Genomic DNA, 25,850 nt, shown 5'->3' with positions numbered 1-25,850 from the left:
GAAATGTAACTGCTGGTTTAAGGATCCCCAGTTTTTAAATGCTGTTGTCCTAATCTAGTGACCCTAATTATAGGGAATAGTGATGTCTTTTATATATTCCGCATCTACATACTGCCCCTTGGTAACATCATCCCAAAGCAAAACAATAGTTTTAACATGTACGCAGATGATTTCCAAGACTACCACCTCTTTTGACTCTACAACTATTGCTGAATTTTCTGACTGCTTATCCAACATCCAGTACTGGATAAACAGAAATATCTTCCAATTAAATACTGGGAAGACCGAAACCACTGTTTTTAGTCCCCATTTCCCAAACCCCATTCCCTAAATACTAACTTCATCCCTCTTCTTGAAAACTGACTGAGGCTAAATCCATCGGTTCATAAATCTGATGTCATATTTATCCCCAAGATTAACTTTCAACCACATATTTGGCCATATTTAATACTGTATACTTCTGCCGTCCTAACATTGCCCTGTCTCCCTGTTGGAGTTTATCAGCTGCTGAAATTCTCATTCATACCTTCTTACCTGTAGCTCTGACTATTTTTTTTTTTGTTTTACAAAATTAGAGTACCCAATTAATTTTTTCCAATTAAGGGGCAATTTAGCGTGGCCAATCGACCTACCTTGCACATCTTTGGGTTGTGGGGGCGAAACCCACGCAAACACGGGAGAATGTGCAAACTCCACGCGGCCAGTGACCCAGAGCTGGGATCGAACCTGAGGCCTCGGCGCCATGAGGCTGCCAGGCTAACCAGTGCGCCACCGTGCTGCCCTAGCTATTTTAATGCACTCCTGGTTTGTCTCCCACATTCTGTCTTCAAGGTCTCCAAACCCCTCTGCTCTTAAACTCTCACTAAATCCCATCCATCTTTGCCCGTGCGCTCACTGAGCTACATTGGCTCAGAGTCAAAAAAACATCTTGATTTTAAGATTTTCATCCTTGTTTTCAAATCCGTTCATGGCTTTGCTCCTCCCTAGCTCTGTGACCTCCTCCAGCCCCACAGCCCTCCCAAGATATGTGTTTGTATCATTCTGGCCTCTTGTGAATCTCCACACCACTGGTGGCTGTGCCTTCAGTTGCATAAGCCCGAAGCTCTGGAATTTCTTCCCTGCGCCTTTTCACCTCTCCACCTTACTTTCCTCCTAATACAGTCCTTGGAACTTCGCTTTTTTCACCAAGCTTTTGATCCTTATATGGCTAGGTGTCGTATTTTACACTGATCCTGTAAAGCGTCTTGGGACATTTTATTATGTTAAAAGTGTCATATGAATATATAGGTTATTTTAGGCAAGGTCATTCGTTTTTCCATTAGATAGAAAAATAAAGAACACCACAGATGATGAGGACCAAAAGGCTGAATGTTTTTGAAAATTAGTCACCTAAAAGTAATCTTGACTTATTCACTCGTCATAAGTAAATCACTGGGTTATTTGTATGGAAGATGTTGCAAGTTTTGGTTTTAAATGCGTATGAATATTCCCAACTTTCACACCATTTTAAAAGGTTGCTGTGTCTTGCCACACTGTTTTCTTGGCCATACTACTTCTGCTTCAGATACACTGCCCTACCTTAATCCAGCAATTGTGATGGCCCATGCTGTTTAGGAGAAGTTTATATTGAGAAAAGCCTGTGTTTCTTTTTGTGTAATGTTCCTTTAAAACAAAGATGGGCTGGAGAGTATTCTGAAAGAGGGGCTAATCGGATTCCTGATTATGACACCATTAGATTCCTAAAAATGCCCATGAGACCTGAGGGTCCCATGGGGACGCAAGGGAAAATAGAAAGCTAATTACAGCAAGGTTTTGTCTACCTGTGTTTTCTGTTGGCAATCCAGAAGGCACTGAGAACTTGTGTACTGAAAAAACAATCAAAGTTTTCTCTGAATGGAAGTTTTCTGTTTGGCAGTCTTCGAACAGGTCCTAATATTGAAGCAGGTCTCTGAAAATAGAGCAAAGACTAGACTGATGTGGGTTTTCTACACTTTGAAAAAGCAGAGAGCTGAATACAGGACAGCAGAATTTGAAGTGAGCAATAACCTTTTGGTGTTGTTTCAGCGTTGCCAGAGTCCACAATACTGGCTAAAGGGGTAGGAGAAGGGCGTTTCTGGGGATTCTGTACCATCAGGGCTGTCTGTGGTAACTGTCTAGAGACTTCAGATGGAATATAGCTGCTTGTTAATGTGACTCTAGGATTGAAACGATTGAGTGGGAAGCAGAGGTTACATTGTAAAGACTGAGATTGCACATGGTCCCATATTTCTGCAGGAAACAATGTGAATATTTGTAACTATGTGAGGCATCCCTTTGTATCAACTATTTAAGGTGAAATTTGCTTGAAGTATCCTTCACCCATTAATTAATAGTCACAGAGGTTCACAGCATGGAAACAGGCCCTTCGGCCCAACTTGTCCATGCCGCCCAGTTTTACCACTAAACTAGTCCCAATGTTTAAATTATTGCAGTTGGTTTGTAAGAGCAAATGATTTAAAAAGTGAAAACTTGTCTACTCGTGTTCTTTCCATTGGGTTCATGAGAATTCCTTTTTTTAAATGTTGTTCATCTCCACAGGGATGCTAAATGAGGTCCTGCAACAGTTCAGGGAACTAGGCAGAAAGTTAAAAGACAGGACCTCTAGGGTTGTAATCTCGGGATTACTCCCTGTGCCACGTGCCAGTGAGGCTAGAAATAGGAAGATAGAGTAGCTAAACACGTGGCTAAACAGCTGGTGTAGGAGGGAGGGTTTCCGTTATCTGGACCACTGGCAGCTCTTCCGGGCTAGGTGTGACCTATATAAGAAGGACGGGTTGCATCTAAACTGGAGAGGCATAAATATCCTGGCCGCGAGGTTTGCTAGTGTCACACGGGAGGGTTTACACTAGTATGGCAGGGGGGTGGGCATGGGAGCAATAGGTCAGAAGGTGAGAGCATTGAGGGAGAACTAGGGAATAGGGACAGTGTGGCTCTGAGGCAGAGCAGACAGGGAGAAGTTGCTGAACACAACGGGTCTGGTGGCCTGAAGTGCATATGTTTTAATGCAAGAAGTATTACGTGTAAGGCAGATGAACTTAGAGCTTGGATTAGTACTTGGAACTATGATGTTGTTGCCATTACAGAGACCTGGTTGAGGGAAGGGCAGGATTGGCAGCTAAACGTTCCAGGATTTAGATGTTTCAGGCGGGATAGAGGGGGATGTAAAAAGGGTGGCGGAGTTGCACTACTGGTTAGGGAGGATATCACAGCTGTACTACGGGAGGGCACCTCAGAGGGCAGTGAGGCTATATGGGTAGAGATCAGGAATAAGAATGGTGCAGTCACAATGTTGGGGGTTTACTACAGGCCTCCCAACAGCCAGCGTGAGATAGAGGAGCAGATAGGTAGACAGATTTTGGAAAATAGTAAAAACAACAGGGTTGTGGTGATGGGAGACGTCAACTTCCCCAATATTGACTGGGACTCACTTAGTGCCAGGGGCTTAGATGGGGCAGAGTTTGTAAGGAGCATCCAGGAGGGCTTCTTAAAACAATATGTAGATAGTCCAACTAGGGAAGGGGCTGTACTGGACCTGGTATTGGGGAATGAGCCCAGCCAGGTGGTAGAAGTTTCAGGGAGCATTTTGGGAACGGTGACCACAATTCAGTAAGTTTTAAAGCGCTGGTGGACAAGGATAAGAGTGGTCCTAGGGTGAATGTGCTAAATTGGGGGAAGGCTAATTATAACAATATTAGGCGGGAACTGAAGAACCTAGATTGGGGGCGGATGTTTGAGGGCAAATCAACATCTGACATGTGGGAGGCTTTCAAGTGTCAGTTGAAAGGAATTCAGGACCGGCATGTTCCTGCGAGGAAGAAGGATAAATACGGCAATTTTCGGGAACCTTGGATAACGAGAGATATTGTAGGCCTCGTCAAAAAGAAAAAGGAGGCATTTGTCAGGGCTAAAAGGCTGGGAACAGACGAAGCCTGTGTGGAATATAAGGAAAGTAGGAAGGAACTTAAGCAAGGAGTCAGGAGGGCTGGAAGGGGTCACGAAAAGTCATTGGCAAATAGGGTTAAGGAAAATCCCAAGGCTTTTTACACGTACATAAAAAGCAAGAGGGTAGCCAGGGAAAGGGTTGGCCCACTGAAGGATAGGAAAGGAAATCTGTGTGGAGCCAGAGGAAATGGGCGAGGTACTAAATGAATACTTTGCATCAGTATTCACCAAAGAGAAGGAATTGGTAGATGTTGAGTCTGGAGAAGGGTGTGTAGATAGCCTGGGTCACATTGAGATTCAAAAAGACGAGGTGTTGGGCGTCTTAAAAAATATTAAGGTAGATAAGTCCCCAGGGCCTGATGGGATCTACCCCAGAATACTGAAGGAGACTGAGAGGAAATTGCTGAGGTCTTGACAGAAATCTTTGGATCCTCACTGTCTTCAGGTGATGTCCTGGAGGACTGGGGAATAGCCAATGTCGTTCCTCTGTTTAAGAAGGGTAGCAGGGATAATCCAGGGAACTACAGGCTGGTGAGCCTTACTTCAGTGGTAGGGAAATTACTGGAGAGAATTCTTCAAGACAGGATCTACTCCCATTTGGAAGCAAGTGGACGTATTAGTGAGAGGCAACATGGTTTTGTGAAGGGGAGGTTGTGTCTCACTAACTTGATAGAGTTTTTCGAGGGGGTCACAAAGATGATTGATGCAGGTAGGGCAGTGGATGTTGTCTACATGGACTTCAGTAAGGCCTTTGGCAAGGTCCCTCATGGTAGACTAGTACAAAAGGTGAAGTCACATCAGGGGTGAGCTGGCAAGGTGGATACAGAACTGGCTAGGTCATAGAAGGCAGAGAGTAGCAATGGAAGGATGCTTTTCTAATTGGAGGGCTGTGACAGTGGTGTTCCGCAGGGATCAGTGCTCGGACCTTTGCTGTTTGTAGTACATATAAATGATTTGGAGGAAAATGTAACTGGTCTGATTAGTAAGTTTGCAGACGATACAAAGGTTAGTGGAATTGCAGATAGCGATCAGGACTGTCAGAGGATACAGCAGGATTTAGATTGTTTGGAGACTTGGGCGGAGAGATGGCAGATGGAGTTTAATCCGGACAAATGTGAGGTCATGCATTTTGGAAGGTCTAATGCAGGTAGGGAATATACAGTGAATGGTAGAACCCTCAAGTATTGAAAGTCAGAGAGATCTAGGAGTACAGGTCCACAGGTCACTGAAAGGGGCAACACAGGTGGAGAAGGAGGTCAAGAAGGCATACGGCATGTTTGCCTTCATTGGCCGGGGCATTGAGTATAAGAATTGGCAAGTCATGTTGCAGCTGTATAGAACCTTAGTTAGGCCACACTTGGAGTATAGTTTTCAATTCTGGTCGCCACACTACCAGAAGGATGTGGAGGCTTTGGAGAGGGTACAGAAGAGATTTACCAGAATGTTGCCTGGTATGGAGGGCATTAGCTATGAGGAGCGGTTGAATAAACTCAGTTTGTTCTCACTGGAACGTCGGAGGTTGAGGGGCGACCTGATAGAGGTCTACAAAATTATGAGGGGCATAGACAGAGTGGATAGTCAGAGGCTTTTCCCCAGGGTAGAGGGGTCAATTACAAGGGGGCATAGGTTTAAGGTGAGAGGGGCAAGGTTTAGAGTAGATGTACGAGGCAAGTTTTTTACACAGAGGGTAGTGGGTGCCTGGAACTCGCTACCGGAGGAGGTGGTGGAAGCAGGGACGATAGTGACATTTAAGGGGCATCTTGACAAATACATGAATAGGATGGGAATAGAAGGATACGGACCCAGGAAGTGTAGAAGATTGTAGTTTAGTCGGGCAGCATGGTCGGCACGGGCTTGGAGGGCCTGTTCCTGCGCCTTACATTTCTTTGTTCTTTGTTGTTCGAGAGGATAAAACATCTATGCAAGCAGAGTGCATGTGTGTTTCCACAATCCAGATTTAAAATCAAGCCAATAATGTTCAGTAAGGGTGAGATTCTCTGGCCTCCCCACGCAGATTCTCGGTGGTGGGAGGCAGCCCGACATTGGCTGGACAGCGCCACCGTCAATGGGAGTTCCGTTTGAATCCACCCCAAGCTGCTGGGAAACCCATGGCGGGGGGGTGCAGTTGGCAGGACATGAAGATCTCGCCCTTTAAATAACTTTGCATATTTCCCATTACCTATTACCGTATTCCCAAGTATGGTGTTGCCTTGATTCATTAAATCCATGGACCGTTTCTGGTTAGCAACCAACCCCTCAAAACCTCAGAACTCCCACCTAAACCCATGAGATTCAGACCAGATTGCAGACCCTGCGGATTAAGTGTATGGCTTTACCATGCCATGTAACACATCGCAGCCAACCTCATCAGAACTGGAAGCTGAAGGCTAGCCTGGTGTGGGATTGTGGAGAGGCCATGGAGCATCTGGTACCAGGCAACCTTTCTACTGGAGTAACTTCTGGTCACTCAATGTCCCCAGAGGGCACCGAGTGGAATGTCCAACTTAGACACGAACATTTAATGTTGTTTTTCAAAATAAGGTGCTGTTACCTGAAAAGAAAAACTACGTACTCACCTGTGCCAGTTATATGAAGTCAACAGATATCTTCCAGGAGCAAAATTTTCTCTCTTCACAGCTGACTCTCAAAATTGTGTAACCCTAGCCCCTGATCAATCACTGAATGAGGAGTAACCGATTAATAGTATACAATGTGACGATATTCACTTCCGTCTTATGCCAGAAATACAGACGGTTACCCCAGCACTCGTTTGTCAAAGGTTGCACTCCATTCACATTTTTACCTTTTCACTTTGATAATACACACTGTTACAGTAGTATCTATAGTGACTTTGCTGAATAATGTTCTCCGGTGAGAGTTTCTAGTTTCTTGGTGACTACAGGAGATAGCGTTGAACGATGTGTAGAGAAGAATGATTGAAACTTTTAATATTTTTAAACAGTTATGTGTCATTGACTTTTAATCTTTCCCTCCTGAGTTAGAAGGCCAAGTACTTATTGTTCAACAGCCTGGAACATGAAAAATACTTGATTAGGAAACGGGCTGTCAAACACAACATTAAAATCATCCGCATTCAAGTCCTGATTGGTATGTTGTTCATGGCTTTATGCCCACTATAGGAATGTTAGGCTGCAAATGCGTTGTGTTCTGTTCCTAACTGGCTTGTGTCCATACATGAAAATCATCAATGAACTCCAGGTTGTATTTTTAAAATTGTTTATTTCACCTTTTCTGATAAATACATAACAGAAAAATTGGGGGGGTACAGTGGTTAGCACTGCTGCCTCACGGCGCTGAGCAGTCGGGTTCGATCCCGGCCCCGGGTCACTGCCCTTGTGGAGTTTGCACATTCTCCCCGTGTCTGCGTGGGTCTCACCCCCACAACCCAAAGATGTGCAGGGTAGGTGGATTGGCCATGCTAAATTGCCCCTTAATTGGGAAAAAGATAATTGGTCATGCTAAATTTATATATTTTTTAAAAAGTAACAACAGTGTCCACACTCCACAGCCCCCCTAAAAACCCTACCCAACCCTCCCTAACAGCTGACGGTGACCAGCTCTTTACAGTACAAAATAAATGGCTGCCACCTATTGTAGAACCCTTCAATAGTCCCCCTCACTGTGTACTTGACTTTCTCAAGATGTAAAAACTCCATGAGATCCTCAGCCACACTAGGGCACTGGGTGGAGAAGCTGACATCCACTCCAACAGAATCCGCCTGCAAGCAATCAGCGAGGCTAAGGCATCCGCCCCCGCTCCCGTCTGCAGCTCCAGCAGTCTAACACCCTGAATATGGCCCCTAAGAGAATGGGCCCCCAATCAATTTGCAGAATTGCCGACATGGTGCCGAAGAAGGAGACCCAAAGCCTCACCAGCCCAGGCATTGACCAGAACACATGTACGTGGTTGGATGGTCCCCTCCCACACCACTCACACTTGTCCTCCACTCCCGTAAACAGCCGACTCATCCTAGGTATCATTCAATGAACACGGTGCACCACCTTCAGCTCTATAAGCTCAGGTCATGCACAAGAAGATGTGGCACTCGCCCTACGCAGCGCTTCACGCCACATCTTCCTCCAATTCCTCCCACAACTCCTCCCACTTAGCCTTAACCCCCTCCAGTGACACCGCATCCTCCTCCAAGATCCTTCTATAAATTCCAGAAGTACTCCCCTTCTCCCTCCACGCAAACGACAGAACCCTCTCCAGCAACAACGATGACGGCACTACCAGAAATATCGGAAAGATCTTCCTCGCAAAGTCACCTGCATATACCTTAAAGTTTCTGACTGCGAGAGCTCAAACTTTTCTGACAACTCCTTCTTCAAGGACGCAAACCACCCCTCAAAAACAAATCTCATTCTTTCCACCCCTTTGTCCACCCAGCTTCTAAACTCAGCATCTAATCTTGCCAGTTTCAGCATTTGGCTTGCACAAATTGGCACCAACTTCGACACCGCCCCTAATTTAAAGTGCTGCCAAAATTATCTCTACATCTTCAATATGGCGACCACCGATTTCCTTCCCTGAGGAGAACCGAAGTGAGTCTGTCACCAAAGCACACAGCCCCCACCCCCCAGATGAACCTGACTCCCATCTTTACCCAAACTGCCTCTTGATCCCTGCATCAGCACAACACCTCAGCATCTGTCACCCAATAGTGGTAAATTAGGCTCGGCAACACCAAGCCCCCTGACTACCGGTCCCTCTAGAAAACCTTGTTCCGAATCCTGACAATACCTTGCCTGCCCAAATGGAGGATGAGATCAATCTCTCCACTCTGATAAAGAACGCATTTGGTAGAAAAAACAGTAGATATTGGGATAGAAACAGAAACCACGGTAGAATGTTCACCGATTGAACTCAGCCCACCAACAATAGAGTGAGGCTGTCCCTCCTCTGTAAATTGGCCTTAATCCTACTTACCAGGCTCATAAAGTTCAATTTATGAAGCTGAGCCCAATCCTGAGCCATCTGTACTCCTAACTACCTGAAGTGAGTGTCCGTTCATCGGAACGGCAACACCCCCAGATTAGTTCCCTTCCCCGGTGGAGTGACCGAAAACCACCAACTTTTCTCCAAATTCAATTTATATCCTGAGAGAGCCCCAAATCGCTTCTTCAACCCATTATGTCCTGCATTGTGGGAACTGGATCCGAGATATGCAAGAGAAGATCATCAGCGCACAGGGAGACTCTATGCTTCATCCTTCTCCTCACTATCCCCCTCCACTTATCCAAATTCTTCAACGCTGTGGCCAAAGGCTCAATCACCAATGCGAAAAGGAGGGGAGACATGGGGCACTCCTGCCTTATTTCCCTGTGCAACTGAAAGTATCTCTACAATTCAAATCATTTGTACGGACACTGACCTTGGGTTCCTGAGATAGCAACTTGACCTATGACACAAACTTGGGCCCTATCCTGAACTGTTCCAACACCACGAACAAATAGCGCCACTCTACCCTATCAAAAGCCTCCTCCGCATCCAACGTCACAATAACCTCCTGTTTCCAGCCTTCCGACAGGGATGGCACCACATTCAACAGTTACGAGGACAAACGCCTACCCTTCACGAACCCTGTTTGATCCTCACCAACAACCTGATGGAAACACTGCTCCAACCTGAGCGTCAACACTTTAGCCAAGATCTTGACATCCATAATGAAGAGATCGATCGGTATGACCCGCACTTCACTGGGTCCTTATCTTTAATGGATGAGACGGATACCTGCATCATGGTCTTCGGGAGTGACCCCCGCATTACTGAATTTTCAAACATCTCCACCAACAACAGTACCAGTCGGTCAGCAAATCTTTTGTAAAATTCCACCAGGAACCATCTGGCCCTATGCCTTGCGCGTCTGCATTCTCCCTACAGCCGTCCAAACCTCCTCAACCCCCAGTGGCTCAACGAACCCCACCCTATCTTCCTCCTACACTGTGGGACACTCCAATCCCTCCAAACATTCCTCCATATCTAACTCATCTGCAGGTGGCTCCAAACACCTCAGACGTTCCATTGGACACCAGCCCACTCCTCTATCCTGAACCTGAACAGTACTGGGAGGCACCCTTCCGTCTCAGCTGGCTAGCCAACAAACGAATGGCCTTCTTCCCATATTCATACATTGCTCCCTTTGCTCGCTGCAGCTGGCGCGCACCACCTTACCTGTGGACAAAAGATCAATATTGCGTTTGCAGTTTCTTCCTACTGGCAAAAAGCTCTGGGGTCATCCGAATACTTGCCGTCCATCTCCAAAATTTAATCTACCAGCCAATGGCGTTCCTCCCTTGCCTCCCTATCGACCTGCTCCATATGCAAGATTATCTCTCCTCTCACCACTGCTTTCAAGGCCTCCCACAAAATCAAAAGCGAGACCTCCCTATTCTTATTGAACCCCATATATTCGTCATTCACCCTTGCCATCCTCTCACCAAATCCCAGATCCACTAACCGCCCCACATCTAAACTCCACATCGGCCGTTCAGCTGACCTCCTCTCCAAAACCACATCCACCAGATGTGGAGCATGGTCGAGATGGCATCGCAGAATATTCCGCTTTTCTCACCCACGGCAGCAAAGACCTCCCCATTATTAAAAAAATTGATTTGCGAGTATACATTGTGTACCAGTGAAAATAAGGAAAACCTGCAGCCCCACCGGGTGCAAAAACTGCCTGCGATCCGCTGCCCCAATCGCCCTCTTGAACGCCAGTAGCACTCTCGCTCCAGCCGAAGGGGTCAATGACTTTGGCATGGAACAACCACTTTCGGATTCAAGACTATTCAAATTTCCCCCCAAAATAACTGGTGCCTGTTCACGTCCAGAATGGCCGCCAACATCCTCTTTATAAAAGCTACAGCGTCCCAATTAGGAGCATGTATGGTAGCCAAAACCACCGATCTACCCTCCCAACGACCCCGTAGCTATGACATATCTACCCCACTGATCTGCCACCACCCTCACCATCTGGAACCCTACTCTCTTGGTAATTCGCATTGCTACTCCCCAGGCCGTACTATCAAAGATCGAGTGGAACACCTGGCCTACCTAACCCTTATCGAGCCTTACCTGGTCCTTCACTCGCAAATGGGTCACCTGCAACAGCACCACATCGACCCTCAAAGCTCTTCAAGTGAGCAAAAACTCTTGTCCTTTTTATTGAACCCCCAGCCTCTGCACGTTCCACGTTGCCAACCGAATTGGGGGTCACTCACCGCCCCCCCCCCCCCCCCAAAAAAAATTATTTTCACCGTGAGGGATGTTCCCATTCCCCCACCAAACTCCTAAAAAGAGAGCCCACCCAAGATAGCACCCAGCCCCACCCAACAGATGGGACAAAGAATAACTCATAGTCACTGACAGCCTTCCCCCTTCCCCCATCGCAGAAACCCCCAGCAACTTCCTCTTGAAACAGCACTTCTCTCCATTATCCCCATCTCCTCACTATTCACACCTCCTAGGCACACCGTAACCTGCCTAAACAGGTTCAGCAGGCCGCTGACCCTCCCCACACCACCGTCCTGTTCACTAGCCAACTGCAGTTTGCTAGCGAGGTCGCCGTCCGCCAGAATCCCCTTTCCCCAAGTGAACAACAAAGGAACAAAGAAGCCCCCACACCCAAACCATCCATCTCAAGTATAGAAACTCCCACGTGTCCTACTCCATCCTGAAACCGCTACTCCTCTCCACACATCCATATGCCCTCACCGACTCATTAAAACTCAAGAAGAGGAGAGAAGCAATCAAAACAGAAGAATAAACCCCAAACATAATTTCAATTTAACCATAACTATGTACAAAGAAAGAAAATAAGAGGACACCAAGAAATTAAACAAAAGAAAACTCACATCCCTGTTACAACAATGTCCCTCAACCAACCCATCCCAACCACAGCAGTTTCTCTTCCAATCTCAGTTCAGTCCCAGTCCTTCAGCCGTCATGAATGCCTCCACCTCCTCCGCCGTCTCAGAGAATTGATCCCTGGAATTAAGCCTGATTCTCAGCCTCGCCGGTTAGACCACCCCAAAATGCACTCTACTTTTATAAAGCGTTGACTTCGCCCAGTTAAAGGCTGCGCGCCTTCTCTCCAGCTCCACTGTGACATTCCGATATATTTGAATACCGCTGCCTTCCCACCTCACCTCTCGATTCTGCTTGGGCCATCTCAGGACCTCCCAGACTATCACTGCTTTTAGTGGCTCGTTTGCCCATGGTTTTGGCTGGAGCGACCAGTGGACCCTATCCAACTCAAAAGGGGGGACCTTGTCCTCTTCCCCCAGCTGCTTCACAAATATCACCAAAAAATACTCCTGCCTTGGACCCTCCACCCCCTAAGGCAGCCCCACCATCCTAAGGTTCTGCCGTCACGACCTATTCTCCAGGCCCTCTTCCTTTGCTTTCAGGCCCTTATTTCTATCTTCCACCTTCAGCAGCTCTGCTTCCAGCAAGGCAAGCTGGCCACTGTGTCACGGTAGTTTTTCCAACACAAGGCACCTCACCATGCTCTCGCACCATCTCCGATGTCCTTCCAAGCACCTGCATTAATCGGGGCCAGTGTGTCCTCCAGCGACTGCTTAGTCTCCATCATCTCCCTCTCTTGTCGTTCAAAATGTTTGGCAAATTGCTGTTCAAATTTAGTCACCATCACCACCGCAAACATATCCACCATAATAGGCACAGTCCCACCCGGCGAGCTTGCCCTAGCCGTCTTCCCTCCCAATGAATGCCGCACTGTAGTCAACTCTGCTGGGTGGCTAGCATTTGCTCCTTTCTTCCCAGTATTCTTTCTTTGTTTTTTGGACATTGTTTCGCGTCTGAACTGGGACGAGGTTGCGTGCACGTTCTCTCCAAAAACTGGGTGAAAAGGGCCAAAAACTGAGGACTCTAGCAGGAGCTGCCCAACGTGTGACCTCCTTCTACATGTCGCCACCGAACGCTCCCGAGGTTGTACTTTTGACACTATTCACTGTTATGGCCAGCATCACGAGTCATTTTGTTAACTAGCAGGTTGAAGAGTGATAATGGACATTAGAACCCGGTGATTACCAGGTACAGCATTTTTATTTTTTCCCTTAAATTCTGGCTTTCCTTTTTTTGCTTGAAGATGACAATTGTTTAATGAGGACACTGTTCCTTCAACATGAATTACCCTCTCATGCAAAAGTGTGGACTGCAAGGGTTAACAGCATATTCTCTGACTTGACATTGTAGCTGAGCTATTTCCTCTTGCTTAATATCCACAGGTGCACCTTTCAGTAATTGTCACTGGGTAGCATTCAAGAGTGAGAATTTGGCTTCACCCCACTTTTGTCTGTGCTTACAGCAGCCCTGGTTAAGATCAATAATTCACACGAGTGGGATTAATCATGAGACTTCCTGGTCGGTACATTAATCATGAGACTTCCTGGTCGGTACAATCACAAAGAATTGAAGGAAGCCATTTGATCCATGTTAGCTCATCCATTTGGGTGAAAAGAGTAACTTTATCCATCCTACCTATCACATTGTTTCACCATTCTCATCTCCAGTACCAAATTGGAAGCCCATTCCAAGTGATGACCATTCTGTATGTGATGAAGTTGTCTTTATCAATCCTAAGTTGGCCTTTATTTGTTTCTACCAATATCTTCACTTGCTTTGAACTAGTGTTTTGGATTTATCTCTTGTGTAACATTTTGTAGTTTATGTACTTCTATAGGGGTCATCTCCTGGTTATGTTTTCAAGGTGGGCACTAATTACTCAAGCTTTCTTTCCTAACCCAGGTCTATGTTTTCAGGAATTAACTTTATACTTAGCTCAATTATTTTAAGCAGTAAATAACTGTTGAGGAAGTCAAGGGCGGCACAGTAGCACAGTGATTATCACTGTTGCTTCACAGCACCAGGGTCCCAGTTTCGATTCCCGGCTTGGGTCACTGATGGTGTCCGGAGTCTGCTCGTTCTCCCTGTGTCTGCATGGGTCTCCTTTGGGTGCTCCAGTTTCCTCCCACAAGTGCCGGAAGTCGTGCTGTTAGGGAATTTGGACATTCTGAATTCTCCCTCCGTGTACCCGAACAGACGCCGGAATGTGGCGACTAGGGGCTTTTCACAGTAACTTCATTGCAGTGTTAATGTAAGCCTACTTGTGACAATAAAGATTATTATTATTATTATTAAATTTGCTTATCCAAGGAAGCACTCATTTAACTTTAATGAAGTTTAGTCAAGTGCGAAAGATGACAATTTTATTACTTAAGGATGAACATGAGCAGTGGGGCTAAAGTTCTGTTCAAAGGGGTGGAGAAAGCAGGTGCAGATTATTTTCTTAATTTTTAAAGTACCCAATTATTTTTCCAATTAAGGAGCAATTTAGCGTGGCCAATCCACCTACCCTGCTCATCTTTGGGCTGTGAGGGTGAGCCCATGCAGACACGGGGAGAATGTGCAAATTCCACACAGACAGTGACCCGGGTTCGAACATGGGTCCTCGTGAGGCAGCAGTGCTAACCACTGCATCGCTATGCTGCCCACATTGACAGAAATCTTACTGTCACTTTCTTCATCTGATTTCTGCACAGTCAATTCCAGCCCCACTTCTCCCGGAGTCACAACACAAATGAATTAACTAATAATCCTTATAAAAATACCCCAAATCTTTGGCCCTTGGCTCTCTAATAATTACAGGTTTGTATGTTTAAACATAATTACTGTTTACTTATAACTAGAACAAATATAATATATGCAGGGAATACAGCAGCTTAATGTCAAGCTGACTTCCCCCTTTCTATGACCATTGCAAACAGATCATCTGGTTGTTTATCTCATTGTTGTTTGCGGGACCTTATGGTATGCAGCCTGCCCGCTGTGCTGACCTACAATACTATGATAACTACGCCTCAAACATACCTCATTGGCTGTGAAGGGCTTTGTGATGTGAAAAGTGCAAATAAATACAGGGTGTCCTTTTTCCTTAAAATCAATTGACTAACTGATTAATAATCTGCTCTGTTTATTCGCTAACCATTGCATCACGTCTTTCTAATTTATTTTTCAGATGGGACCTGAGCATCGTGTGAACAAGTTCCTGGCACTCCTGAAAGAAGAAGGAAGGTTGGTTTCATTATTTCCTATTCCTATATCAACTTCCACATGAGTCACAATCTTCAGAACAAGGAATAAGGGAGAAAAATAATGCATGCGTAATGCCTTAATCGCTGGCTTGGACAAGTATCAAACGTTTCCAATAAATGTACACAATATCCAATCAGTGCTAATATGGAAATATGGGGCGCGATTCTCCGCTCCCGCGCCGGTCGGGAGAATCCCCTGGCGCGCCATTTTTCCCCACAACATCGGTCCGACGCCCTCCCAAGCGGCAAGAACGACCCCATCGAGTTCTGCGCAGCGCAGGCCAGAGAATCGCCCGGGACACCCAAAATGGCGATTCTCCGCTACACCCGCTATTCTCCGGCCAGGATGTGCCGAGCGGCCAGCCCAAAACAACGGCTTCCCGCCGGCGCCATCCACACCTGGTCGCTGCCGGCGGGAACAGCGCGGGAACGCTGGTGGGGCGGCCTGTGGGGTGCGAGGGGGGTTCTTTCACTGGGGTAGGACTCAAAAAGGGTCTGGCCCGCGATCGATGCCCACCGATCGGCGGGCCGGCCTCTCTGAAGGAGGACCTCCTTTCCTCTGCGCCCCGCAAGATCCATCTGACATCTTGCGGGGCAGCCTCGGGGAGGATGGCAACCCGTGCATGCGCGGGTGAAGCCAGTTACGTCTTTTATGCGGCTCCAATGCCTGGCACACGCTGACGAGGCTGCTTTAGTGACACGCCCCCCGAGTTTCTCGCGGCCCCGATCCTAGCCCATTTTCGGGCCCTGAATCGGTCGAGAAGGCGTGGCACTTATTCGCGGGAGCGGAGAATCGCGCCCATGATATCCTCTGTTTAAACTTGTTCAAGTATCATCAAGAAATGTTTTTTTAAATTCACTCATGGGAGGTGGGCATCGCTGGCTGGGCCAGCATTTATTGCCCATCCCTGAGGGCATTTCCGAGTCAACCACATTTGGAATGCATGTGGAGGACCTGTAGTTTTTCCAATCAGGGTTAAGTACATATACATAATATATAATATGAGAGAAAATGATGCACTCAAAATCTGTAATAAATCTTTTGAGTTCAGGTAATATCCCAAACTGCAAGGGTGAGACAGGAGTGCTTATGAATATCTGCTAGAGGTTACAGTCCTGGAGTTACATCCTACAATCCATTTTTTCACAGAATATCCATTATGGTTAGAAATGTAAACAACACTAACAGTGTTTAAAAGTAGTGGAGCTGAATTTTCATTAGTTGGAAGCCTAAGACATTTTTGTGACCAGAAAATAATAGTGCTGTGATGCACAAGAACGTGTAATGAGGGATTTTAGATGATGGGTTTTGTTGAGATTGTTTCCTATCTAGCTTACAAGTTCAACTCGGAATACCAATTATCAATAGATTAATCCTTTTAAATTATTCTCCTTGTTTTTTCATGCTTCCATAACCTGGCTTCTACTATGCGATCTGCTCAAAGCCCATGACTTCATATCTAGCCTTTTAGCTTTCTTCTCCTTTAGGCTCTGACACACCATTGGTGATGATTGCTTTAACCAGGATTCTGTGCTACACAATTCTCTTCCTAAATTCTTCCACCTTGGCACATTCTCTCTCTCCCCCCCCCCCCCCCCCCCCCCCCCCCCCCCCCCAAATCAAAAGTGACCTGATGAATCTGCCTTGTTAGCTTTGCTTTCACTCACCTCCCCAAACCTACTGCCGTTTCTTGCTGTGTATCCAATCTCTCCTGTTGTTGGTATGTTCTGTTGTTTGAAGGGTCCTATAAGTGGCAATGTTGTTAATGAAAGCACTTCACCTGAGTGATGTTTGGTATTGATGAACCTACAGTAATGTGATGCATGCAGTATACACGTATCAGTAGAATAAATGCCAAACCAACTTCTCAAAAGCTTACTGGTAGTGAATCTGTGGAATTCTTTACCTCAGAGAGCTGCAGGAGTAGGGTCGTTAAGTATGTTCAAGGCTAAGATAGACAGATTTTTAATCAGTGAGGGAATCAAGGGTTATGAGGATATGGTAAGAAAGTGGAGTTGAGGATTATCTTATCAGATCAGTTAAAATCTCATTGAATGTCGGTGGAGCAGACTCTATGGACCAAATGGCCTACTTCTGCTCCATCCTATGGTTTTATACTATAGTTAACAGCTGGTGTACAAAATAGAAGGAAATTTGAATTCAGTTGCCAGTCTGTGTTATTTGCTAATCTGGTGGGACAGACACTTTCAGAGATTTGAGCATATAATCAAAGCTGACACTTCCATGCACTATTCAAGGAGTTGATAACACATTTGTGTGCCATGTTTAACTGAGGCCACGCCAACCCCCATCCCCCGGATAAATATTAAAACACCCATTTCCTACAAAAAGCCTGAGGAAATTATTGGTTATGGTAATAGTATGGGCTTTTTAATATTCTTTTGTGGGATCTGAATATTGCTGGCTAGACCACCTTCTGTTGCGCACCCCTAATTGCCCTTGAGAAGGTGATAACGGGCCACCACCTTGAACCACTGTAGTCCACATGATGCAGGTACCCACAGTACTGTTATGAAAGGAGTTTCCAGGATTTTGATCCTGTGACAGTGAAGTCCTAAGCCAGGATGGTGTGGGGCTTGGATAGGAATAAGCATAGCACAGAAAAAGTGTACAGCACAGAAGGAGGCCATTTGCTCATCATGTCTATGTCGGCTCTCCCAAATTAATCAGGGTCATATGATGTGATTCGCGTTCTCTGGAGCGTAGTGTAGCTGGTGAATGCAGGGTGGGGCCTCTTATGGAAGCTTCCGGTCACGCCTCGCAGGATCCACCCAAGTCCCGCGATGCGTCTGAGTCAGAAACACCCACAAGGAGCGTGCCCAAATGGCGCTCGCTGAAGCCAATTTTAAATCTACTTGATAAACTCACCCCGGATCCACCGGCCTCCCCAGCTGGTGTGCAAAATAGAAGGAAATTTGAAGGAGTTGATAACACATTTGTGTGCCATGTTTAACTGAGGCCACGTCAACCCCCATCCCCCGGATAAATATAAAACACCCATTTCTACAAAGGCCGCAGCTGGGCGCTGTACAGCGCTGGTCCACACAAAGGCATCCAGGGAGTCTCCCTGGCCATCAGAGACCACTGGGTGGTCAGGGTCAGTGCATGGTGACTTCCTGGCCCTCCCTCAGGAATGCGGGAACCTTGGCACTGCCCAAGTGCCAGGGTGGCAGTGCAAGGGTGCTCAGGTGCTTGGCTTGCACTGCCAAGAACCAGGGCCCCAGGGAGGCCGTGCCCATGAAAGAGTGGAGGCGGGGGTTGAAGGGTGGGGTGTGCAGGGCTGGTGCGTAGGGGCCTCTGGGAGGTTGAGGGGGTGATGGGTGTGGGCCCATAGGGACCCCATAGCGTGGTGTCCTCACTTGGGGGGAGGGGGGCGGGGAGTTGTGTGATAATGCCCCTGCGGTGTAGGGTGTGACATTGCCCATGGGTGGGGGGGGGATGTGGCGGACCCACAAGCTCACCTCGAGATTGGGGCACTGTTTCAAAATGGCAGCCCGATCTCGGAGTGCAGCTCACCAGTGCTTTAAAAAAAAATCTAAGTCTGGGCTAAACCGGTGAGAAACTTCCCAGGTCCAAAAAAATGATTTTGTGTCAGTGAATAGCAGTAGGTAACTCCCTGAAAAACCCGCCACAGTGAACTTTGAAGTTTTGGGGAGAATACACCCATAGAATGAGCAATTCATTTTGTGCCATTCTCCCAACCTCTCCTACATGTTCTTCCTTAATTCTTGAATGTCTCAATTGAACCTGCCTCCACCACACTGCAGAGCAGCATATTCCATGTCTTAACAAGCTGCATGAGAAGGTTTCTCCTCATATGTCCATTGCTTCTTTTATCAATTACCTTCAATCTGTGTCCTCTCTTTCTCAATCCTTCCAACCACGGGGGTGTTTTTTTCCCCCTAATCTGAGATTTACTAGAGAGGTTTCGGGATTGTGGGATTATAGTTATGCAGATAGACGAGCAAAGCTGACGTTGGAGCAGAGAAGGTTGAGAGGAGACTTGATCGAGATGTTCAAATATTAGGAGGTGTTTGAACAGAGTAGATATAGACAAACTGTTTCCATTGACTTGGAGGGTCGATAACTAAAGGCCACTGATTTAAGGTGATTGGCAAAAGACCCACAGGTGATATGTGCAAAAACCTTTTTACACAAGTGGTTAGGATTCACATGCACTGCCCAATAGGGATGTGGATACATTGTCAGTAATAGCCTTCAGAAAGAAATTGGATGAATACTTGCAGGAGAAAGTTTGCTGGGATATTGGAGAGAACAGGGGAGTGGAGCTAATTGGATTACTCTTTGAAAGAGCCAGCACAGACTCAGTGGACCGAATGCTCTCATTCTCGGTAGTACTGCTCTGTGATATAGCACCTTTCATACAGTAAAACATCGCAAGGCAGTCCACGAGCATTGTAAATAAAATTTGAGCTTGAACTCCATAAGGAGATGACTAAAATCTTGGTCCAAGACGTAGGTTTGAATGAGCATGTTAAAGAGGTGTGAGAGACAATAAGGCAGAGGTTCAAGGAAGGGATTTCACAGTTTAAGACTAGGCAGCTTGATGGACAGGCACCACTGGTGAAGTGATGAAAATTAGAAATATACAACAGACCAGAATTAGAGGAGTAGTGAGATTTTGAACAGTTCGAAAGGCTGAAGGGGTGAGTACGTGGACTAATTTGAAAGCAATGATGAAAATGTTAATGTCAAGGTGCTGCCAAAACAGGAATCAATGTAGATCAGCAAACTCAAGGGTGAGGAGTGAACACAGTGCTGGAATGGGTGTAACTAAAGCTGGCCTGGAGAGTATGGGGATAATCGAGTTGAGTTTTTTAAAAAAGACTGTTCGGGACCTGGTGCATTAATAGAGCGACCCTTCCCTCCCCGCCAAAATAATCTTCAATCCTGATTTCTCTTTGTTGTATCTTGCAGTGATCCTCATCGTCGGGATAATTGGGATTACAACCAGGAATGATTTTTGGTGGGCACTGTGAATAGCAACCGATAAATGAAGCACTATCAACTTGGAAAAGTGAATCTTCAGTCTAAAAACTTAATATTTTTGCATGTTCCTTGCAAAGAAAACTCTCTTACATGTCTTAAATTAAAAATATATATATAGACATCCGCATTCTTGGTTTTACTGGTTTTTAATATTGAAAATCTACCAAATTCCTTTGTGTATACTTTCACTTGTTGCTGTGCAGAGCTCATTCATCGTCTTTCCATCCTACCTACTTCCCCAAACACCTTGAAAAAAATTGAGCATTACATCATTAAATTGCGCAAGTGTGGGCCGAATGGCATTCTGAGGGTGTTATAAAAACCCAGCCAGTATCATTGCTTTGGAGCCTGAAATATGTTTTGCTAGGTCCTTTAAATGGAAGCCAAATGTAAATTGCTCTATAGGAATTGGGAGAGGGGAGTAAATCTTGCAACAGGGATTGGCGAGCACAATTGCACATGTAAGTAGGAAGTGGTTGCATTTGAGGGGGTATACTGCATTCAAGCAAATCATTTATCAGCAATACCAGAACCACTGGCTGATCTCCATTCGATTCTTACAGGCTGGATTTTCTTGGGTAACATGTATATTTCATGTTGGTGAGGATATTGAGTTGATGTCATCAAAATACTAAAGTTGGTATTGGCTTCTTGCACTGCAAATATCTCTTGCGTGGCCCCCACACCCTCCACAATTTATACCTCTAGAAAATAAATATGATTCCCTATATCCTGATTTTTGAAAAATAATTTGCACAAATTGGAACTTCCTTATGGATAATGTAGAATATATACAAAGCCTTGTGTTCGACATCTGCTAAATTTCTCTGTCTTGTCAATCTGTGCTTATGCTGCACACATTTTGTTATAATTTGTTTAATTGCAATGAGTTGGCATTTCCCTCTGTCCCTGAGACAACGGTGCCAAATGCTTTACGAACACTGGCATTTTCTGCTGTCTTTTTCTGTCCCTGATCCTGCACTTCAGTTGAATCATGGTTGAAACAATTAAATTCTGTGCAAATCTCAGTTCTAGAAGGAATATTCGTATTTTCTAGCTGTGTACACTTGAAGCCCTTGCGGGTAGGAGAGCTACAAAAGAAATTGCAACTGGTGGATCTCTGGAAATGACAGTAGGCTGATCAGAATCTCATCTGATTTTGGTTTCCTTGTGGATCAGAGAGCTAATGTGTCAAATTAGTTAAATACTTCATTTTGGCGATCATCAAAAGCATTTTAAGAGCAGTGTGACAAGAATGTTCTCCTTATTGCAGGGAACCCAAGAGATTTAAATTATGAATGATTTGGAACCATCCCCAATGGCGGAAGGGTTGTTGAGAGGGCCCAGATTAGCAAACATGAGGAAATGCAGGAATTGGACATCCTGATGAGATGGATACAGATTCATTAGTAGCCTTCAAAAAGGAATAATTACTGGAACGAAGGATATTCTCAGTCCATGCTAAAGGTCTTACTGCATGAGACCAACATGCATAATATTTTTCAGATGCAGTTACATGCATGGATTCTGGAAAAGGGCCAACAATCCTTGCGAATGAAACATTCTCTGTAGACCAAACAATGACACCCTAAACAGGCCTCAGTCCAACAAGTCTCTGTTGATGTTTTTCCTCCAACCTGTGGCCAGAGACCAGGGGCGAAATTCTCCTACCCGCCCCGCCACATTTCTGCGCCGACCGGCCGGCGGGAGTCTCCGTAACACCGGCCGGTCAATGGGGTTTCCCATTGTGGGGCAGCCCCACGCCGTCGGGAAACCCCCAGGCGCCGGCAAAACGGAGACTCCCGCCGGCGGAGAATGACGCCCCTGATGACTGTATAATTGAAAAGGGAAATTATTGATAGGAGCAAGAATTTCTTCAGCAAATTATGATTAATTTGAATTGGAACCAACTACATTGGCTTGATGTGAATACTATAGAAATGAGCCTGTAATTCTGTACAACCACTTCTTTTCCTTTATTTCTATACCCCAGTGTCTGTCACATTTTGGGCGAGTTCATGACCACCCAAGAAGCTACTAGTACCAGACAATCATGGGTCCAACAAAACAATTGAACTGGAAATAAAACCGTATTCGGAAGAAACTGAAATGAAATATTTTCCATGTTATGCATATAGCTAACAGGCTACCAGTGAATTAAATGAAAAAAGAGCAGGAGAGTGGACTAGCTTATTTTCTGTTCAAAAGTGCTGTAGCAGACTCAATTTGCTGAATGGCTTTGTTTCTACACTGCACTATTATTGCAAACATTTCAGTGAATCAGCGGCTATTTTGAAGCACAGGTTTAGTAATAAAGGGCAACTTAACTTTCAGTCTTGCTTGACTAAATAATAATTATGCATCATTCCTCAGCTATGGAGCATTATCTGAGCAGCCTGCTCTTGTCTAACTAGTTGTCTAAATGGATCTTGTATGTATTTCCATCTGGAGTCAAGCATTTTAGAAAACATGCTGTTAGGCTGTGGAAGTCTTTGTACATCACCATATCCTTCCCCCTCCCACAGCAGTGGATTTCCAACACTATTACTTACTTCTCTGGAGAGAGGTCAAAAATCAGTATTGGTTAATGATCTTTCTGGGAAGCTCAACAACTGAAGTTGCTGGGTTATTTTCTTGTTTGTTTATCCTTGTTCCATATCCAGGTTTTTATTTAAAGGATCTGAGATATGCAATTCTCTAAATTCTGTAGACTACATGAGTGAATGAATTTTGTCAAATGACTTCAGGAACACAGTGTGTAGGTGGTTCACAGTATTGACGGAAGCTAGAAAATGCACATGAAAGCATTGGACCAGCACTTTTCTATAACATTTCTGGAATTCTCTTTTTAACCTGTTGAAATTTTTCTCCATTTAAATAGCAATTTTGGGAAAATTATGTAAATATTCAAACCAAAACCTGAAATGCAGATGTCTCCTGATAAATGTTTTTGGCTTCTTGTTTGGGAATGAAACTTACCTTCAGTACTGTATTTATTTCCGTGCTGTTTACAATGCGTAAGTATTAAAAAGAATCTAATAAAAACCGAGCTTTTCTGTATTGGCTTTCTGTTGGGTAGTTGAAGTGATCTGTGATCTATTTGTGTAAATTAATGGGCATAATCACTTCTTGGTTATGCCCACATAGTATTTGTAGATCCTTGCTGGCCCAGTGTCTCAAATTGTAATGAATTCTGTTCCAGTGTGATGTAAATCTTTTTACAGTGAAAATGTGCCGTTTAATATATGTTGAGTTAAATGGAACTGTAATGATCTAATAAAGATGCAGATGACAGACTTGGTTGGGTTTCTTATGATGTATGAAGTGTCATTAAAATCAAGAGCAGAACATCCAGCAGAGTGGTTATATCAGATGAGAGTCCAGGATCTTGGCCTGGTCTTTCTGCGATTATATTCCACAATTTGATCTATTTTTCTGTGAGTGTAAAATCAGTATCCTTGCATGTAATTCACACTGACCAGGTCAGGACCAAGTGAGGTGGTTATCTAGCTCCTTGTTATGTAAGCTAACATCAAAGAGCCCATCCTTGCAGCCTTGGCATTGACTCAAATCTGCCAACTGCACGTGTGGTAAATGCTTTCGTATCAGTTGTTCTATGTTCTAAACGTTTGGACCCGAGTCCTGATGGAATGGCTATCAACTCATGGACTTAACTTGAGCAAGAGTGGGGGGAAAATAATTGAATACATGAAGATCACATTGCAGGGTGGCACCATTCACTGTGCTGAACAAGGTGATCTTATTGTCAGCCAATTTGGTGTTCTTATTGTCCACTTTTCCAGCTAGTGGAACAAGAAAGCTGGTGTCAATCTGCAAGCAGTCAGATGTTCTTTAGACTGCATCTGCAAGTTCAATATTATACACTTTGGCAACATGGACTCAGAAAGAGAAAAAGATTACACCAGATAGATGTTCCAAACCAGTACTTGGAAAGTTTAACTAAAAGAAAAAGTGACTGCTTCCTTATTTACACAACCATCGCTGTTTTCTTCAGTTTGAGATCAACTTCAACTGTCATTACCCCCTTTTGTGGAAGATGGAAGAGCATTCAGGTACAAACCGAGAGATTGAGATTAGGTTAGCGATGGATGGTTGAAGAAGCTTTCTTTTTCACTGACTCCCAAGAAATTTTGATACCTGGGAAGGGAAAGGAAGAGTTGAATCGAGAATCCTCTCCACAGAGGATATTATAACAATGGAGTACACCAACAGGGAAAATCATTGTCATGAGCAATGGAAATGGATTCAGAGATGATTGGATATTTCTGAAGAGAATGAAAACGATGAACAAGTGATAAGATAAGGTAATATCAAGAGGATGGAGGTGTTTCTCTAAATTTTCCATGGGTCTCAACAGTAGATTGTGAGTGGCAAATGGAGTATAGTGTGGGAATATGTGAGGTTTACTTTGGCAGGAATAATAGAAAAGCAGCATGTTAGTTAAATGCAGAGACTACATACAGCATGCCCTGGTGCAGAGTCCTGTGTGTCCCATTACATGAATCAGAAGATGTTAGCATGCAGGTGCAGCAAGTGATGAAGAAGGCAAATAGAATCTTCGCTTTTATTGCAAAGACAGTGGAGTTTTGCTGCACCTGTACCGCGCTTAGAGTACTGTGTGTAATTGTGGTCTCCTTAATTAAGGAGGGACATACTGGAAGTAGTTCAGAGAAGGTTCTCAAGTCTGATTCCTGGGATGAAGGGGTTGTCTTCTGAGGAAAGGATGAACTGGTTGGGTCGAAACTCAACGGAATTTATAAGAACGAGAGGTGATCTTTTTGAATCATAAGATTATGAGGGGGGTTTGACCCCCTTGTGGGGAATCTAAAACTAGGGGAAAAGATATAAAAATAAGGGATCTCCCATTTAGGACTCAATTGAGGAGGGTTTTTTAGTCTTTGGCACTTTCTTCCCCTAATGAGCACACCTTTGATCTGCAATGGTTCTGGGGGCAGGCAGGAAAATGGAGTTAAGGCCGCAATCCGATCAGCCACGACCTTATTGAATGCTGGAGTATGTTTGATGGGCCGAATGGCCTATTCCTCCTCCGAATTTGATCTTGACTTAAGGAAAAAAATTCTTGTGCCACAAAACCTTCCATTTAACCAGGGGTTTTGTTTTCTAATAATGTCCTCACCTCCTGAAGGCCAATCATCTAATGCCATTTTGTCACACTTACTGATGCAGAATGGGTTCCGTTTTGGTCTACCAAACAGTCACTGCATTCCCAAAATGATTGTACAATAAGAGCTTTAAGAATTTTGGTGGGAAGGTGCGATGTAAATGCCAATGTTGCTCTCTGCAAGCTACCGGCCAGCCCTCGTACAACACAGGCATGCGCTGTGGAATATTTATTGAAGGCATATTCTACAAAGAGGGAGTAAAGGAGCAAATCAAATTGATTGCTAAAACAAAGGACTGCAGGGCATGCAGGTGCTATTCTGTCCCACTTGTGCATTTGATCCGCTGTGATTGCCAGTGGCAAATAGTTTAGAAAATATTCAATGGTAATCTAATGAAGCTAGAAAATCTGCTTCTTTTATAAGCCCAGTTTTTTTTTTTTTTTTTGGAACGCCAATATTTTGGTAACACAAATTAATCTGTATAAATCCTAAACCTGATCTTACAATATTCCATTGCATCATCTCCATTCACCCTAATAAATGTACATCACAGT

The 25,850-nt window shown here is 44.9% G+C and overlaps 1 protein-coding gene across 2 annotated transcripts in view; it reads left to right on the top strand.

The window, feature by feature from the left end:
- LOC140398375 (vesicle-fusing ATPase) overlaps positions 1-23,449 on the top strand; it is a 405,179-nt gene extending 381,730 nt beyond the window's left edge. For both annotated transcript variants that reach the window (XM_072486990.1, XM_072486991.1), the window contains 2 exons: positions 15,045-15,100; positions 20,081-23,449. In XM_072486990.1, coding sequence (XP_072343091.1) covers positions 15,045-15,100; positions 20,081-20,123 — 99 coding nt within the window. In that variant the 3' untranslated portion in view covers positions 20,124-23,449. The remainder of the gene's footprint in view (positions 1-15,044; positions 15,101-20,080) is intronic.
- Positions 23,450-25,850: the final 2,401 nt, after the last annotated feature.

The sequence above is a fragment of the Scyliorhinus torazame genome, chromosome 21 (assembly GCF_047496885.1).
Source record: "Scyliorhinus torazame isolate Kashiwa2021f chromosome 21, sScyTor2.1, whole genome shotgun sequence".
In the NCBI taxonomy this organism is placed as follows: Eukaryota; Metazoa; Chordata; class Chondrichthyes; order Carcharhiniformes; family Scyliorhinidae; genus Scyliorhinus; species Scyliorhinus torazame.
Note: the sequence above shows the minus strand (reverse complement) of the source record. Positions and strands in the feature narration are given on the sequence as shown.